This window comes from Poecilia reticulata, chromosome 17 (genome assembly GCF_904066995.2).
Source record: "Poecilia reticulata chromosome 17, P_reticulata-male-v2, whole genome shotgun sequence".
In the NCBI taxonomy this organism is placed as follows: domain Eukaryota; kingdom Metazoa; phylum Chordata; class Actinopteri; order Cyprinodontiformes; family Poeciliidae; genus Poecilia; species Poecilia reticulata.
Genome location: NC_088846.1, coordinates 29,859,598 through 29,876,730, shown reverse-complemented (window position 1 = coordinate 29,876,730; position 17,133 = coordinate 29,859,598). Strand labels below are relative to the sequence as shown.

Sequence of the window (17,133 nt, the reverse complement as noted above, 5' to 3'; positions counted from 1 at the left end):
TCTACCTATGCTGACACGTAACACTGTGACGTCATAAGGTCCCCTGGTACCGCCGGACCAACCTCAGCTGTACCCGACCAAACTGAGTCATCAGGGCTTTTATTCTGAAATTTCCTCTCAGAGGAAGTGACGTCATGTGTAGCGTTGTTGTGTTCCGGGCAGCGTACAGATGCTGGTACTTGAAGAACTGTCTGCAGGTTTTAGGTTCGGTTCGGTCGGAGATAACTTCAAAGATCCGGAGAAGCAGTTCGAAGAATTGCGGAGTGGGTCGGCAGCGGAGCCGGAAGGAAGCTGCATGGCTGCGGCGGTTTCTGCGGTAAGAACCGGAACTGGATGAAAGCTAAGCTAATGCTAACAGGCCTGGAGCTTCGAGAGCTGTTAGACACCCTGGTTGGAGTCAGCAGGTCAGTGAACTGTTCATAAATAAATCAGTCAGCAGGTCAGTGAACTGTTCATTAATAACCAGGTCCCAGTCAGTAGGTTAATGAACAGTTAACCGGTGGGTTAGTTAACCAGTGTCTGAATCAGCTGCAGCCACCTCTGATCGATGATGTCATCAGCAGTCGGTGTGTTTTGATTGGTTCACAGGGAGGCCCGCCTCTCATCATGGAGAACGGACAGACCGCCCCCACCCCCAAGCTGGGCCTGCCTCCGCTTACCGCCAACCAGCAGGAGGCGCTGCAGAAGGTCAGTCTGTTGCAACGGGTCAGAACCAGAACCAGCAGCAGAACCTGTGGTTCTGGTCGCTAAATGCTCTGTGGGTTCTCCCTGCAGGCTAAAAAGTACGCTATGGAGCAGAGCATCAAGAGCGTGCTGGTGAAGCAGACGCTGGTGCAGCAGCAGCAGCTCACCAGCCTGCAGGTAACTCCCAGAGGCCACGCCCCCTTTACCTCCTCTGTGATAGTTAAGGGTCGTCTGTTCTCGTCCCTCAGATGGCTCCTCTGACCATGGGTTTAGGAGACGCTCTGTCGCCGCTGCAGTCGGTGAGTATGGTTCTGTTCTGTTCAGGCCCAGTTCTGTTGGCAGGATCTAATCCTCCAGCAGCTCTCAGGTTTCCCTCTTCCAGCAGCTCTTGATGTTCCATGTTCTCTAAAAATCCGGTCTTTCCTGCGTAGTGGTTCATGCTCATAATAAATACTGCGGCGCAGTCAGACTTATGTGTGAACGGTTTCCGACCGCAAATGACGAAAGAAGTAGCCGTGACGAGCAACGCTCTGTCTGCGACTGTAAAGATGGCGGCTGTCTGGAAGGGTTTTATAGTTGCTGAGAGCGACACGGTCCGCAGACGAAGGAAGCTGGTAGAACGTAACAGCAGAGGCCTTTAGTGGAGCACTGGCTGGAGCCTCTGACCTGGTTCTGATCCGGTTCTGTTTGGAGTCGGACCAGCAGTGGTGGGTTGGGATGTGAGCACTGACTCAGACTGCTTCCATCACTTCATTTCAGATGTTGTTCAGATTTACTCCTAGCTTTAGCGCCACAGCTGGACGGTGAACAGGTGGGTTTATGGGTGAAATATGGGAAACGTTCAGACTGAAGTGGGTCTGGGTGGCAGACAGACCACCAGGCTGGGTGAACCTTGGTGGATGCTGACCTGCTCCCTCTGATCCTCCCGTCCACCAGGTGGCAGCGCAGCGCCAGCGAGCTCTGGCCATCATGTGCCGGGTCTACGTGGGCTCCATCTACTACGAGCTGGGCGAGGACACCATCAGGCAGGCCTTCATCCCCTTTGGACCAATCAAAAGCATCGACATGTCCTGGGACTCAGTCACCATGAAGCACAAGGTCCAAGAGGACAAGAGGCAACCTGAGGGTTCCCTCTCTGGTTCCCTCTCTGGTTCTCTCTCTCTGGTTCCCTCTCTGGTTCCCCCTCTGGTTCTTTGTCTGGTTCTCTCTCTTCTCTCTGGTTCCCTCTCTGGTTCCCTCTCTGTTTCCCTCTCTGGTTCCCTCTCTGGTTCTCTCTCTGGTTCCCTCTCTGGTTCCCTCTCTGGTTCCCTCTCTCTGGTTCTCTCTCTGGTTCTTTCTCTGGTTCCCTCTCTGGTTCCCTCTCTGGTTCTCTCTCTCTGGTTCCCTCTCTCTGGTTCTCTCTCTGGTTCCCTCTCTGGTTCCCTCTCTCTGGTTCTTTCTCTGGTTCCCCCTCTGGTTCTCTCTCTGGTTCCCTCTCTCTGGTTCCCTCTCTGGTTCTCTCTCTCTGGTTCCCTCTCTGGTTCCCTCTCTGGTTCTCTCTCTCTGGTTCCCTCTCTCTGGTTCTCTCTCTGGTTCCCTCTCTGGTTCCCTCTCTCTGGTTCTTTCTCTGGTTCCCCCTCTGGTTCTCTCTCTGGTTCCCTCTCTCTGGTTCCCTCTCTGGTTCTCTCTCTCTGGTTCCCTCTCTCTGGTTCTCTCTCTGGTTCTTTCTCTGGTTCCCTCTCTGGTTCCCTCTCTGGTTCTCTCTCTCTGGTTCCCTCTCTCTGGTTCTCTCTCTGGTTCCCTCTCTGGTTCCCTCTCTCTGGTTCTTTCTCTGGTTCCCCCTCTGGTTCTCTCTCTCTGGTTCCCTCTCTCTGGTTCTCTCTCTGGTTCTCTCTCTGGTTCCCTCTCTGGTTCGCTCTCTCTGGTTCTCTCTCTGGTTCTCTCTCTGGTTCCCTCTCTGGTTCCCTCTCTCTGGTTCTCTCTCTGGTTCTTTCTCTGGTTCCCCCTCTGGTTCTCTCTGGTTCCCTCTCTGATTCCCTCTCTGGTTCCCTCTCTGGTTCTCTCTCTGGTTCTCTCTCTGGTTCTTTCTCTGGTTCCCCCTCTGGTTCTCTCTGGTTCCCTCTCTGATTCCCTCTCTGGTTCCCTCTCTGGTTCCCTCTCTGGTTCGCTCTCTCTGGTTCCCTCTCTGGTTCCCTCTCTGGTTCCCTCTCTCTGGTTCCCTCTCTCTGGTTCTCTCTCTGGTTCCCTCTCTGGTTCCCTCTCTGGTTCCCTCTCTCTGGTTCCCTCTCTGGTTCCCTCTCTCTGGTTCCCTCTCTCTGGTTCCCTCTCTGGTTCCCTCTCTCTGGTTCTTTCTCTGGTTCCCCCTCTGGTTCTCTCTGGTTCCCTCTCTCTGGTTCTATCTCTGGTTCTCTCTCTGGTTCCCTCTCTGGTTCGCTCTCTCTGGTTCGCTCTCTCTGGTTCCCTCTCTGGTTCGCTCTCTCTGGTTCCCTCTCTGGTTCGCTCTCTCTGGTTCCCTCTCTGGTTCTCTCTCTGGTTCCCTCTCTGGTTCCCTCTCTCTGGTTCTCTCTCTGGTTCTCTCTCTGGTTCCCTCTCTGGTTCGCTCTCTCTGGTTCTCTCTCTGGTTCCCTCTCTGGTTCCCTCTCTGATTCCCTCTCTGGTTCCCTCTCTGGTTCCCTCTCTGGTTCCCTCTCTGGTTCTCTCTCTGGTTCCCTCTCTGGTTCTCTCTCTGGTTCCCTCTCTGGTTCCCTCTCTGGTTCTCTCTCTGGTTCCCTCTCTGGTTCTCTCTCTGGTTCTCTCTCTGGTTCTTTCTCTGGTTCCCTCTCTGATTCCCTCTCTGGTTCCCTCTCTGGTTCCCTCTCTGATTCCCTCTCTCTGGTTCCCTCTCTGATTCCCTCTCTGGTTCCCTCTCTGGTTCCCTCTCTCTGGTTCCCTCTCTGGTTCCCCCTCTGGTTCTCTCTGGTTCCCTCTCTGGTTCGCTGTCTCTGGTTCCCTCTCTGGTTCGCTCTCTCTGGTTCCCTCTCTGGTTCCCCCTCTGGTTCTCTCTCTGGTTCCCTCTCTGGTTCCCCCTCTGGTTCTCTCTGGTTCCCTCTCTGATTCCCTCTCTGGTTCTCTCTCTGGTTCCCTCTCTGGTTCTCTCTCTGGTTCCCCCTCTGGTTCCCTCTCTGGTTCTCTCTCTGGTTCCCTCTCTGGTTCTCTCTCTGGTTCTCTCTCTGATTCCCCCTCTGGTTCCCCCTCTGGTTCTCTCTCTGGTTCTCTCTCTGGTTCCCTCTCTGGTTCTCTCTCTGGTTCCCCCTCTGGTTCCCTCTCTGGTTCTCTCTCTGGTTCCCTCTCTGGTTCCCTCTCTGGTTCTCTCCCTCTGGTTCTCTCTCTGGTTCCCCCTCTGGTTCCCTCTCTGGTTCTCTCTCTGGTTCCCTCTCTGGTTCTCTCTCTGGTTCTCTCTCTGGTTCCCCCTCTGGTTCCCCCTCTGGTTCTCTCTCTGGTTCTCTCTCTGGTTCCCTCTCTGGTTCTCTCTCTGGTTCCCCCTCTGGTTCCCTCTCTGGTTCCCTCTCTGGTTCTCTCTCTGGTTCCCCCTCTGGTTCCCTCTCTGGTTCTCTCTCTGGTTCTCTCTCTGGTTCCCCCTCTGGTTCCCTCTCTGGTTCTCTCTCTGGTTCCCTCTCTGGTTCCCTCTCTGGTTCTCTCCCTCTGGTTCTCTCTCTGGTTCCCTCTCTGGTTCCCTCTCTGGTTCTCTCTCTCTGGTTCTCTCTCTGGTTCTCTCTCTGGTTCCCTCTCTGGTTCCCTCTCTGGTTCTCTCTCTGGTTCCCTCTCTGGTTCCCTCTCTGGTTCTCTCCCTCTGGTTCCCCCTCTGGTTCCCTCTCTGGTTCTCTCTCTGGTTCCCTCTCTGGTTCTCTCTCTGGTTCTCTCTCTGGTTCCCCCTCTGGTTCCCCCTCTGGTTCCCCCTCTGGTTCTCTCTCTGGTTCCCTCTCTGGTTCTCTCTCTGGTTCCCCCTCTGGTTCCCTCTCTGGTTCTCTCTCTGGTTCTCTCTCTGGTTCCCCCTCTGGTTCCCTCTCTGGTTCTCTCTCTGGTTCTCTCTCTGGTTCCCCCTCTGGTTCCCTCTCTGGTTCTCTCTCTGGTTCCCTCTCTGGTTCCCTCTCTGGTTCTCTCTCTGGTTCTCTCTCTGGTTCCCCCTCTGGTTCTCTCTCTGGTTCTCTCTCTGGTTCCCTCTCTGGTTCTCTCTCTGGTTCCCCCTCTGGTTCCCTCTCTGGTTCCCTCTCTGGTTCCCCCTCTGGTTCCCTCTCTGGTTCTCTCTCTGGTTCCCTCTCTGGTTCCCCCTCTGGTTCCCTCTCTGGTTCTCTCTCTGGTTCCCTCTCTGGTTCCCTCTCTGGTTCTCTCCCTCTGGTTCTCTCTCTGGTTCTCTCTCTGGTTCCCCCTCTGGTTCCCTCTCTGGTTCTCTCTCTGGTTCTCTCTCTGGTTCCCTCTCTGGTTCCCTCTCTGGTTCTCTCTCTGGTTCCCTCTCTGGTTCCCTCTCTGGTTCTCTCCCTCTGGTTCTCTCTCTGGTTCTCTCTCTGGTTCCCCCTCTGGTTCCCCCTCTGGTTCCCTCTCTGGTTCTCTCTCTGGTTCCCTCTCTGGTTCCCTCTCTGGTTCTCTCTCTGGTTCTCTCTCTGGTTCTCTCTCTGGTTCCCCCTCTGGTTCCCCCTCTGGTTCCCCCTCTGGTTCCCTCTCTGGTTCTCTCTCTGGTTCCCCCTCTGGTTCCCTCTCTGGTTCTCTCTCTGGTTCTCTCTCTGGTTCCCTCTCTGGTTCCCTCTCTGGTTCCCTCTCTGGTTCCCTCTCTGGTTCCCCCTCTGGTTCCCTCTCTGGTTCCCTCTCTGGTTCTCTCTCTGGTTCCCCCTCTGGTTCCCTCTCTGGTTCTCTCTCTGGTTCCCTCTCTGGTTCCCTCTCTGGTTCTCTCCCTCTGGTTCCCTCTCTGGTTCCCTCTCTGGTTCCCCCTCTGGTTCCCCCTCTGGTTCCCTCTCTGGTTCCCTCTCTGGTTCCCTCTCTGGTTCCCTGATCAGTTCTGTCTCTGCAGGGTTTTGCCTTCGTGGAGTACGAGGTTCCTGAAGCGGCCCAGCTGGCTCTGGAACAGATGAACTCTGTGGTTCTGGGAGGGAGGAACATCAAGGTGGGCCCGGTTCCTGATCGCCCGGTTCCTGATCGCCCGGTTCCTGGTCGGCCCGGTTCCTGGTCGGCCCGGTTCCTGGTCGCCCGGTTCCTGGTCGGCCCGGTTCCTGATCACCCGGTTCCTGGTCACCCGGTTCCTGGTCGGCCCGGTTCCTGGTCGGCCCGGTTCCTGGTCGCCCGGTTCCTGGTCGGCTGATTCCTGGTCGCCCGGTTCCTGGTCACCCGGTTCCTGGTTGGCCCGGTTCCTGGTCACCCGGTTCCTGGTCGCCCGGTTCCTGGTCGGCCCAGTTCCTTTTCACCCGGTTCCTGGTCGGCCCGGTTCCTGGTCGGCCGGTTCCTGGTCGGCCCGGTTCCTGGTCGCCCGGTTCCTGGTCGCCCGGTTCCTGGTCGGCCGGTTCCTGGTCACCCGGTTCCTGGTCGCCCGGTTCCTGGTCGCCCGGTTCCTGGTCGGCCCGGTTCCTGTCTGTATATGTTTCTGGGTCTTTATTTCCTGTTTCAAGTTGTAGTTTGTTCTACAATCCAACCCAAAATAAAATCAAAGGGAAGGAAAAATGTTGCCATCAGTGAACTTCTGACCATTGAAAGGGCAGAACCGGAACCACCCAGTTAACCAGTTAACCAGTAAGCCAGTTAACCAGTTAACCAGTTAACCAGTAACGTTAAGGTGCCTTAGAAAAGAGGAAAGCAGGCTTCCCAGCCAGTGATGCCCAGGAGAACCAGCCCACATAACAAAACACCACGAGCTCCATCTGGGCCCAGCTCAGATGGAGCCCACTGGAGTACGCTAGTCATATTCTACGCAGCACATACAAACCAAGAGGTGGCGCCCTGGAGCACACCGCATACACCGCATACACCTTACACCCACCATAAGAGATGGTCCCTGTGGCTCAAGGTCCCTGATCTGGACTGAGAGTGCATGACCCTTTGAGGTGCCTAAATGTGGGCAGGGAACCGATCGTGGTCGACCCGCAGCCTCAAGGACTGAACCCACAAAACCCAACATTTGATCCCAGTTCAGCGTTTCCCAGTGGAGTTTCATCTGAGCGCTGAGGCCACGCCCCTCGCCGGCAGCAGGGAGGGGCCGGGTGGTCACGTGACATCACCGCGGCCGTCCGCTTATCCCTGCGCGCTGTCTTGCAGGTCGGCCGGCCCAGCAACATCGGCCAGGCTCAGCCGATCATCGACCAGCTGGCGGAGGAAGCGCGGGCCTTCAACAGGATCTACGTGGCGTCCGTCCACCCCGACCTGTCCGACGAGGACATCAAGAGCGTCTTTGAGGCCTTCGGCAGGATCAAGTCCTGCATGCTGGCCCGCGAGCCCACCACCGGGCGCCACAAAGGCTACGGCTTCATTGGTGAGGCCGGCCAGGTGTCAGGGACCGCTCTGGTCCTCTGGGGTCGGCGTCTCACCGCGTCCTCAGGGCGCCATGCAGCGTCTCGCTGCCTGAATCCAGCTTGTCCTCTGTGTGTCCAGAGTACGACAAGGCTCAGTCGGCCCTGGACGCCGTGGCCTCCATGAACCTGTTCGACCTTGGGGGGCAGTACCTTAGGGTGGGGAAGGCCGTGACTCCGCCCATGCCCCTCCTCACCCCCACCACTGCTGGAGGACTTCCTGCGGCCGCCGCCGTGGCTGCAGCTGCTGCCAGTGCCAAGATCACAGCTCAGGTACACCATGGAGGGTCAGGGGCTAGTGGCAGAGCCAGGCCTTATGGAGGAGAATCAGGGTAAATATTCTGATGAATATGACAATCTAAAGCAAATAATTTATTTTATTTTTGATTCCATCAACGGAGATCTGAAGATTTGAGTTTAATGTCGAACATTTTACAGTTGCTTCAGGTCAATAAGAGGAATGTTTACATGTTCAGCATCGCAGGAGAACTGACATCTGTCGTCAGATGCATCAAATAACCATAGGAATATAAATTCTCTAAATGCCTTTATGGCTTGTTATGAATGTTCATTTCTTAAAGAATATCCAGTGAAACAAGAACTAAAGACAAAACGACAGCGGTTGTTTATATCCTCAGGCCTGGCTGTTTTCTATCCTGCGTCCTCCAGGGGGCGCCACTGCTTCAGCATGATGGCATATGCTACTATTTACACTCCTGATCAAAATCTGCTCTATTTTGCTCTGTTGGATCTGAAGAAGGTTCTAAGAACTTCACAATGTTAAAGGAAGAAATCAGCGTAAGAGACAAGAACTTTAGAGGGGAATTTATTAAAAACTGCATTTACACTCAAACATGATTTTTTTATCTGATCAAAAGTTTCAGACTATAGTCTATAAAAGCCAAAATCTGTGCAAAAATCTGGATTCCATGTCATTTTCTGTCAAGTCTTTAACATGTCAAGACCTCCTGATGGCAGAAGCAAAAAGCTCCCTGACTTTGAACCTGGTAGGATTGTTGAGCTGCATAAGCAAGCAGTTCACACACAGTGCTGCAGTTCACAGTGCTGCAGTTCACACACAGTGCTGCAGTTCACAGTGCTGCAGTTCACAGTGCTGCAGTTCAGTCCAGTCATTTATATCCATCCAGGGCCGTGCAGAGGCCACTAAGGGTCAGCAGGTCAAGAAAAGATCTAACCTCCTTCTAGGATATTAACAAACAGCTTTCAGTTTAATAAACTGATAAATTACTAAAATGTGACATAAACAATCAAAGCTAACAAACATCTCCATATAGAGCATAACTCTATGCATATGTTAGATATTTTATTAGTAATTTCTTTCTGCATTTTGTTATAGGAAAGTTTTTCAATATTCAAACCAGCAATTTATCCGGATATGTAACTCAGAGCTGGACCACCAGACATATTTAGTCTTTACATAATTACACTATTAAAATATAAACTAGGGCTCAATGCAGCCGTTCAGTGACTGTAATCTATAACAGATCTGCCTGTTGGCTGAGTGGAGATGAAGACGGTCAGGACAGCAGAGCTGCAGCAAACTTTAACTGGACTGCAGGAAAAAGACACATATTGAATAGTTAATGTCACCATGAGAAAAGCTGCTGAGTTTAGCTTAACTAACTTTAAACATTTAAATCACAGTCGTCTCATGAAGATTTCTGATGTGAGCAAATAAATGTTTATGTTTGGTAAAAAACTTTTTAAGTTCACGAGACAAAAATTAGTTATTTAATTAAAATAAAGTTTTTTAAACAAACTTTTTGTTTTTAAAAAAGAAATCATTACAATTTTATTTTACTTAACTGAGGTTATTTTGTTTCATTGAATAATTAGGAAACAATTATCCTGCTTCCTGCTTCCCCCCCCTCTGTACGTACCTGTATTCATCCACATCAATGCTGCTGCCTCCTGCTCTGTCCTCCTCTGAACTTTTACAGGTTACATTGTGGTGCATTCAATGTTGTCGGAAAAAAGATATTCATGCGCTTAATGTCCATTTTGCCATAACTATTTATTGAATTCATTGTCGCCAGCTGGGGTGGCAAGTAGATCCCAGTAGATCCCAGTAGATCCGCCCCTGATTCAGAGAGATTCCAGCTTCATCCTGTGCAGTGAATCCGTCTCCTCATTTTCTTCCTCACATTGAAACCTTCCAAACTAAAGCGGGAGATTTGGGAGCCATCTTACTTTCGACATATTAACAACAGTCATTGCCACCTGTGTAAACTGGTGAATGTTATAATATATTTATTATGTTTTATTTCTAACGTTGGCTCCTTGTTCAAACTGAACTAACTCTGGGTGAGCCTTCCTAGCGGGGCTGAACCCGGTGTTACCCCCAGCGCTAAAGCTAATATTAGCGGGCGTGGCCAGTGGGCGTGGCCAGCGGGCGTGGCCAGTGGGCGTGGCCAGTGGGCGTGGCCAGTGGGCGTGGCCAGTGGTGTTCCTACTGCCTCATTGTTTCTCTGGTTCGTCAGGATCCGGTTGGAGCTTCGCTGCTCGGACCTTTGGCCGGCCCGGCGCTCCTCTCCCAGCAGCTGGGACTCCCGCAGGCCGTCATGGCCGCCCAGGCACCGGGAGTCATCACAGGTGAGTTGGCCCCGCCGGTCCTCCCGGTCCTCCCTCCATCCGGTGCCGCTAACTGCCGGCTGCCGTTCCAGGCGTGACCCCGGCTCGCCCCGGCCTGCCGCAGGTGGGGCTGGTGAACCCGGTTCTGGCTACGCCTCCATCGGGCTCGGAGCCCCGGAGGAAGGAGGCGGAGTCTCAGCTGGAGGCGCAGCAGGAGGCGGCGTCGGAGCCGCTCAGCGAGCAGGAGCACATGAGCATCAGCGGCAGCAGCGCTCGCCACATGGTGATGAGGAAGCTGCTCCGCAAGCAGGAGGTGAGCCCGACCCGATCGGAACGAGGCCTCGGCCCCGACCTCTGACCTCTGCCCTCTGCCCCCAGTCCACCGTCATGGTGCTGAGGAACATGGTGGGCCCCGAGGACATCGACGACGACCTGGAGGGCGAGGTGACGGAGGAGTGCGGGAAGTTCGGCCAGGTGCGGCGGGTCATCATCTACCAGGAGCGGCAGGGCGAGGAGGACGACGCCGACGTCATCGTCAAGATCTTCGTGGAGTTCTCGGAGGCGGCGCACCGGAACCGCGCCATCCAGGCGCTCAACAACCGCTGGTTCGGGGGCCGCAAGGTGGCCGCCGAGGTCTACGACCAGGACCGCTTCGACGCCAGCGACCTGTCGGCGTAGAACCTGCCCGTCTCCATGGAAACGCTTCTTCTCCTGCAGGCTGCGTCGGACCGAGCCGAGACGGGCTTCCTCTCAGAACCGAACGTTCTGCCGATCCGGTTCTGGACCGGAACCGGCTCCATCCGGGTCGGGGAACGAAGAGCGAGTGGTTCTGGTTCGGACGGGACTGCTGTGGCTGGGTTCGGACCGGAACCGGCCTCTGTTCTCCTGGATGGGCGAACCTGAACGTTCCCGACATGAATTCTCAGAACCGAACAGAACCGGGCCGGGTCCAAATGAATAAATGTTTTCCAGCTGTTTAAATGTTGTGAAGCTGCTCTCTGATTGGCTGATTGGACCGGATCCACCGGACCCGGTCTGATCAGAACCATCCACTGACCTGGGTCGACCCGGTCCAAACCGGAAACCTCTGGTCCCGCTGCGTCGTCATGATGACCCGGGTTCTGTCCGGATCCACTGGCCGACCAAATGGGTTCTGGAGCGGCTGGTTCTGGTTCTTCTGCTGTCTTTGTTTTCTGTTTTAGAAAGTTGGAATAAAATCACTCCGGAACCGGACCTGGGCCGGATCAGGTTCTGCAGGACCGGGTGAACATTGGGGCTTCCACAAAGTTCTGATCGGCCTCCAGAACCGGATCCAGCTGCTCGCCTTTACCGGTTCTGGAAAGGTTCTGTTCGCCATCAGTAGATAGAGAGGTCAGAGTTCATTTGGGTCAGAACCAAAGTTCTCACACCAACTGCAGAACATGTTCTGGTCCGGTCCGTTCTCCCTAAAATCAGAACTGAGCTCAGCGTCATGACAGGTCCAAACCCAGATCCGGTTCTGATCCAGTTCTGTGTTCATGACAGAACTGGTTCTGCTGCTGGTCCATGAAGTTCTAGATGGCCTCAGTGTTTCTGGACCAGTCGGAAACAATCGGGCCCTCAGAGACCTGCTGACCTGGCGTTTCCAGAACCAGAACCAGGAGAGGATCAGAACCTGACTGAGAACAGGACTGTTAGAAGCCTTGGGTCAGAACCGAGCCCATCTGGTTCTGATCTGCGTTAATATCTGGATTGCTCTGGGTTCTTTGGAGAAGCTCGACCCAGAAGAACCAGGTCATTCGGTTCTGCTCAGCCTTCCTGCGGTTTTGTCCAGACTAGAACCCATCCGGACCAGGAGAAGATGGACCGCAGCACCAGGCTGCAGTTCCGCCTTCCGGCCAGCAGGGGTCGCCCTCGGCTGGGAGGAAGTTTTCACACTAACACGGTTCAAAGCTTCAGGAAGCCGAACACCAGAACCAGACCCGACACCGGATCATGAATATTTGTTCTGAGCTGCAAGTTCGGGATAAAGTCCAGATGAACCGAACCTCCAGAGCTGAGCAGCACTTTTCAGCGGTAGAAACGGACCAGACTGGCTCACAGCTTTTATTTTGAAGTCTTGCCCGCTACGCCGGAAGTGTGCGTACGGCGGCTCGCAGGACTCGGTCCGCCTCCAGGTCATCATGGGAGATTCCGTGTGCGAAGAACTCGAGGACCTGGTCCACTTCTCCGTCCCAGACCTGCCCGCGAGAGGGTACGTCGTGATGGAGGAGATCCGACGTCAAGGCAAGCTGTGTGACGTCACCCTCAAGGTAAGAAGCGAGACGCGCGAGGCTGCGGTTAGCTCACGAGCTGCTGGAATGCTAACTCGGTGCTAACTGGCTAACAGGACAGACCATTGAGAAACAGCTGATGTATTGATTATAGGTGACGGATCACGTGATTACACCTGTCAGTAGACAGGAAGTGGATTACCTGACCTATTGCTTAGCAACTAATCGGCTTTCATCGATCAGATCACAGCTGTTAAATGAAGCTGGAGGTCCGTTGGTTCTGGTTCTGACCCGGATCGTGTCTGCAGGTCGGGGAGCATAAGTTCAGCGCTCACCGCATCGTCCTGGCCGCGTCCATCCCGTATTTCCACGCCATGTTCACCAACGACATGGTGGAGCGCAAGCAGGACGAGATCCTGATGCAGGGCATGGACCCCAGGTACACATTCAGTCTGTTCCCAGTCTGTTCCCAAGCTGTTCCCAGTCCGTCCCAATCTGTTCCCAATCTGTTCCCAATCTGTTCCCAGTCTGTTCCCAGTCCGTCCCAGTCCATCCCAGTCTGTTCCCAGTCCGTCCCAGTCTGTTCCCAGTCTGTTCCCAGTCCGTCCCAGTCTGTTCCCAGTCCGTCCCAGTCTGATCCCAGTCTGTTCCAGTCCATCCCAGTCTGTTCCCAATCTGTTCCCAATCTGTTCCCAGACCGTCCCAGTCTGTTCCCAGTCCATCCCAGTCTGATCCCAGTCTGTTCCCAGTCTGTTCCCAGTCTGTTCCCAGTCTGTTCCAGTCCATCCCAGTCTGTTCCCAGTCTGTTCCCAGTCCGTCCCAGTCCATCCCAATCTGTTCCCAATCTGTTCCCAGTCCGTCCCAGTCTGTTCCCAGTCCGTCCCAGTCTGATCCCAGTCTGATCCCAGTCTGTTCCCAGTCTGTTCCCAGTCTGTTCCAGTCCATCCCAGTCTGTTCCCAGTCTGTTCCCAGTCCGTCCCAGTCCATCCCAATCTGTTCCCAATCTGTTCCCAGTCCGTCCCAGTCTGTTCCCAGTCCGTCCCAGTCCATCCCAGTCTGTTCCCAGTCTGTTCCCAGTCTGTTCCCAGTCCGTTTTCAGTCTGTTCCCAGTCTGTTCCCAGTCTGTTCCCAGTCTGATCCCAGTCTGATCCCAGTCTGTTCCCAGTCTGTTCCCAGTCTGTTCCCAGTCTGTTCCCAGTCTGATCCCAGTCTGTTCCCAGTCTGATCCCAGTCTGTTCCCAGTCTGATCCCAGTCTGTTCCCAGTCTGATCCCAGTCTGTTCCCAGTCTGATCCCAGTCTGTTCCCAGTCTGTTCCCAGTCTGTTCCCAGTCCGTCCCAGTCTGTTCCCAGTCTGTTCCAGTCCATCCCAGTCTGTTCCCAGTCTGTTCCCAGTCTGTTCCCAGTCTGTTCCCAGTCTGTTCCCAGTCCGTTTTCAGTCTGTTCCCAGTCTGATCCCAGTCTGATCCCAGTCTGATCCCAGTCTGTTCCCAGTCTGTTCCCAGTCTGTTCCCAGTCTGATCCCAGTCTGTTCCCAGTCTGATCCCAGTCTGTTCCCAGTCTGTTCCCAGTCTGTCCCAGTCTGTTCCCAGTCTGTTCCCAGTCTGTTCCCAGTCTGTTCCCAGTCTGTTCCCAGTCTGTTCCCAGTCCGTCCCAGTCTGTTCCCAGTCTGTTCCCAGTCTGTTCCCAGTCCGTTTTCAGTCTGTTCCCAGTCTGTTCCCAGTCTGTTCCCAGTCTGATCCCAGTCTGTTCCCAGTCTGATCCCAGTCTGATCCCAGTCTGTTCCCAGTCTGATCCCAGTCTGATCCCAGTCTGATCCCAGTCTGATCCCAGTCTGATCCCAGTCTGTTCCCAGTCTGTTCCCAGTCTGTTCCCAGTCTGTTCCCAGTCTGTTCCCAGTCTGATCCCAGTCTGATCCCAGTCTGTTCCCAGTCTGATCCCAGTCTGTTCCCAGTCTGATCCCAGTCTGTTCCCAGTCTGATCCCAGTCTGTTCCCAGTCTGTTCCCAGTCCGTCCCAGTCTGTTCCCAGTCTGTTCCAGTCCATCCCAGTCTGTTCCCAGTCCGTCCCAGTCCATCCCAATCTGTTCCCAATCTGTTCCCAGTCCGTCCCAGTCCGTCCCAGTCTGTTCCCAGTCCGTCCCAGTCCATCCCAGTCTGTTCCCAGTCTGTTCCCAGTCCGTTTTCAGTCTGTTCCCAGTCTGATCCCAGTCTGATCCCAGTCTGATCCCAGTCTGTTCCCAGTCTGTTCCCAGTCTGTTCCCAGTCTGTTCCCAGTCTGTTCCCAGTCTGATCCCAGTCTGTTCCCAGTCTGTTCCCAGTCCGTCCCAGTCTGTTCCCAGTCTGTTCCAGTCCATCCCAGTCTGTTCCCAGTCTGTTCCCAGTCCGTCCCAGTCCATCCCAATCTGTTCCCAATCTGTTCCCAGTCCGTCCCAGTCTGTTCCCAGTCCGTCCCAGTCCATCCCAGTCTGTTCCCAGTCTGTTCCCAGTCTGTTCCCAGTCTGTTCCCAGTCCGTTTTCAGTCTGTTCCCAGTCTGTTCCCAGTCTGATCCCAGTCTGATCCCAGTCTGTTCCCAGTCTGTTCCCAGTCTGTTCCCAGTCTGTTCCCAGTCTGATCCCAGTCTGTTCCCAGTCTGATCCCAGTCTGATCCCAGTCTGTTCCCAGTCTGATCCCAGTCTGTTCCCAGTCTGATCCCAGTCTGTTCCCAGTCTGATCCCAGTCTGTTCCCAGTCCGTCCCAGTCTGTTCCCAGTCTGTTCCCAGTCTGTTCCCAGTCCGTTTTCAGTCTGTTCCCAGTCTGATCCCAGTCTGTTCCCAGTCTGATCCCAGTCTGATCCCAGTCTGATCCCAGTCTGTTCCCAGTCTGTTCCCAGTCTGTTCCCAGTCTGTTCCCAGTCTGTTCCCAGTCTGATCCCAGTCTGATCCCAGTCTGTTCCCAGTCTGTTCCCAGTCTGATCCCAGTCTGTTCCCAGTCTGATCCCAGTCTGATCCCAGTCTGATCCCAGTCTGTTCCCAGTCTGTTCCCAGTCTGTTCCCAGTCTGTTCCCAGTCTGTTCCCAGTCTGTTCCCAGTCTGTTCCCAGTCTCCCAGTCTGATCCCAGTCTGTTCCCAGTCTGATCCCAGTCTGTTCCCAGTCTGATCCCAGTCTGTTCCCAGTCTGATCCCAGTCTGTTCCCAGTCTGTTCCCAGTCTGTTCCCAGTCTGTTCCCAGTCTGTTCCCAGTCTGTTCCCAGTCTGTTCCCAGTCCGTTTTCAGTCTGTTCCCAGTCTGATCCCAGTCTGTTCCCAGTCTGTTCCCAGTCTGTTCCCAGTCTGATCCCAGTCTGTTCCCAGTCTGATCCCAGTCTGTTCCCAGTCTGTTCCCAGTCCGTCCCAGTCTGTTCCCAGTCTGTTCCCAGTCCGTTTTCAGTCTGTTCCCAGTCTGATCCCAGTCTGATCCCAGTCTGTTCCCAGTCCGTCCCAGTCTGATCCCAGTCTGTTCCCAGTCTGATCCCAGTCTGATCCCAGTCTGATCCCAGTCTGTTCCCAGTCTGTTCCCAGTCTGTTCCCAGTCTGTTCCCAGTCTGATCCCAGTCTGATCCCAGTCTGATCCCAGTCTGTTCCCAGTCTGTTCCCAGTCTGTTCCCAGTCTGATCCCAGTCTGTTCCAGTCCATCCCAGTCTGTTCCCAGTCTGTTCCCAGTCCGTCCCAGTCCATCCCAATCTGTTCCCAATCTGTTCCCAGTCCGTCCCAGTCTGTTCCCAGTCCATCCCAGTCCATCCCAGTCCATCCCAGTCTGTTCCCAGTCTGTTCCCAGTCTGTTCCCAGTCTGTTCCCAGTCTGTTCCCAGTCTGTTCCCAGTCTGTTCCCAGTCCGTTTTCAGTCTGTTCCCAGTCTGTTCCCAGTCTGTTCCCAGTCTGTTCCCAGTCTGTTCCCAGTCTGTTCCCAGTCCGTTTTCAGTCTGTTCCCAGTCTGTTCCCAGTCTGTTCCCAGTCTGTTCCCAGTCTGTTCCCAGTCCGTCCCAGTCCGTCCCAGTCCATCCCAATCTGTTCCCAATCTGTTCCCAGTCCGTCCCAGTCTGTTCCCAGTCCGTCCCAGTCCATCCCAGTCTGTTCCCAGTCTGTTCCCAGTCTGTTCCCAGTCTGTTCCCAGTCTGTTCCCAGTCTGTTCCCAGTCTGTTCCCAGTCTGTTCCCAGTCTGTTCCCAGTCTGATCCCAGTCTGTTCCCAGTCTGATCCCAGTCTGATCCCAGTCTGATCCCAGTCTGTTCCCAGTCTGATCCCAGTCTGTTCCCAGTCTGATCCCAGTCTGTTCCCAGTCTGATCCCAGTCTGTTCCCAGTCTGTTCCCAGTCTGTTCCCAGTCCGTCCCAGTCTGTTCCCAGTCTGTTCCCAGTCTGTTCCCAGTCTGTTCCCAGTCCGTTTTCAGTCTGTTCCCAGTCTGATCCCAGTCTGTTCCCAGTCCGTCCCAGTCTGATCCCAGTCTGTTCCCAGTCTGATCCCAGTCTGATCCCAGTCTGTTCCCAGTCTGTTCCCAGTCCGTTCAGTCTGTTCCCAGTCTGATCCCAGTCTGATCCCAGTCTGATCCCAGTCTGTTCCCAGTCTGTTCCCAGTCTGTTCCCAGTCTGATCCCAGTCTGTTCCCAGTCTGATCCCAGTCTGATCCCAGTCTGATCCCAGTCTGTTCCCAGTCTGATCCCAGTCTGTTCCCAGTCTGATCCCAGTCTGTTCCCAGTCTGATCCCAGTCTGTTCCATCTGATCCCAGTCTGATCCCAGTCTGTTCCCAGTCCGTCCCAGTCTGTTCCCAGTCTGTTCCCAGTCTGTTCCCAGTCTGTTCCCAGTCTGTTCCCAGTCCGTTTTCAGTCTGTTCCCAGTCTGATCCCAGTCTGTTCCCAGTCTGATCCCAGTCTGATCCCAGTCTGTTCCCAGTCTGTTCCCAGTCCGTTTTCAGTCTGTTCCCAGTCTGATCCCAGTCTGATCCCAGTCTGTTCCCAGTCCGTTCCCAGTCTGATCCCAGTCTGTTCCCAGTCTGATCCCAGTCTGATCCCAGTCTGATCCCAGTCTGTTCCCAGTCTGTTCCCAGTCTGATCCCAGTCTGTTCCCAGTCTGATCTGTTCCCAGTCTGATC

General features: G+C 54.5%; 2 protein-coding genes across 3 annotated transcripts in view; both read left to right on the top strand.

The window, feature by feature from the left end:
- The first annotated feature begins 7 nt into the window (after positions 1 to 7).
- puf60a (poly-U binding splicing factor a) lies at positions 8 to 10,763 on the top strand. 2 transcript variants are annotated; one of them, XM_081598071.1, is made up of 11 exons: positions 8 to 316; positions 589 to 687; positions 775 to 861; positions 933 to 983; positions 1,621 to 1,782; positions 5,705 to 5,797; positions 6,940 to 7,153; positions 7,273 to 7,463; positions 9,692 to 9,803; positions 9,875 to 10,095; positions 10,161 to 10,763. In XM_081598071.1, the coding sequence occupies exons 1-11, from the start codon at positions 170 to 172 to the stop codon at positions 10,458 to 10,460; spliced, it is 1,677 nt and encodes a 558-aa protein (XP_081454197.1). In that variant the 5' UTR covers positions 8 to 169; the 3' UTR covers positions 10,461 to 10,763. The 2 variants fall into 2 exon arrangements, with proteins under 2 accessions (XP_081454197.1, XP_081454198.1); XM_081598072.1 differs by having other exon boundaries at positions 270 to 404.
- Positions 10,760 to 17,133, top strand: part of klhl18 (kelch-like family member 18) — a 13,224-nt gene continuing 6,850 nt past the window's right edge. The window contains exons 1-2 of the mRNA XM_081598174.1: positions 10,760 to 12,073; positions 12,343 to 12,591. Coding sequence (XP_081454300.1) covers positions 11,945 to 12,073; positions 12,343 to 12,591 — 378 coding nt within the window. The 5' untranslated portion in view covers positions 10,760 to 11,944. The remainder of the gene's footprint in view (positions 12,074 to 12,342; positions 12,592 to 17,133) is intronic.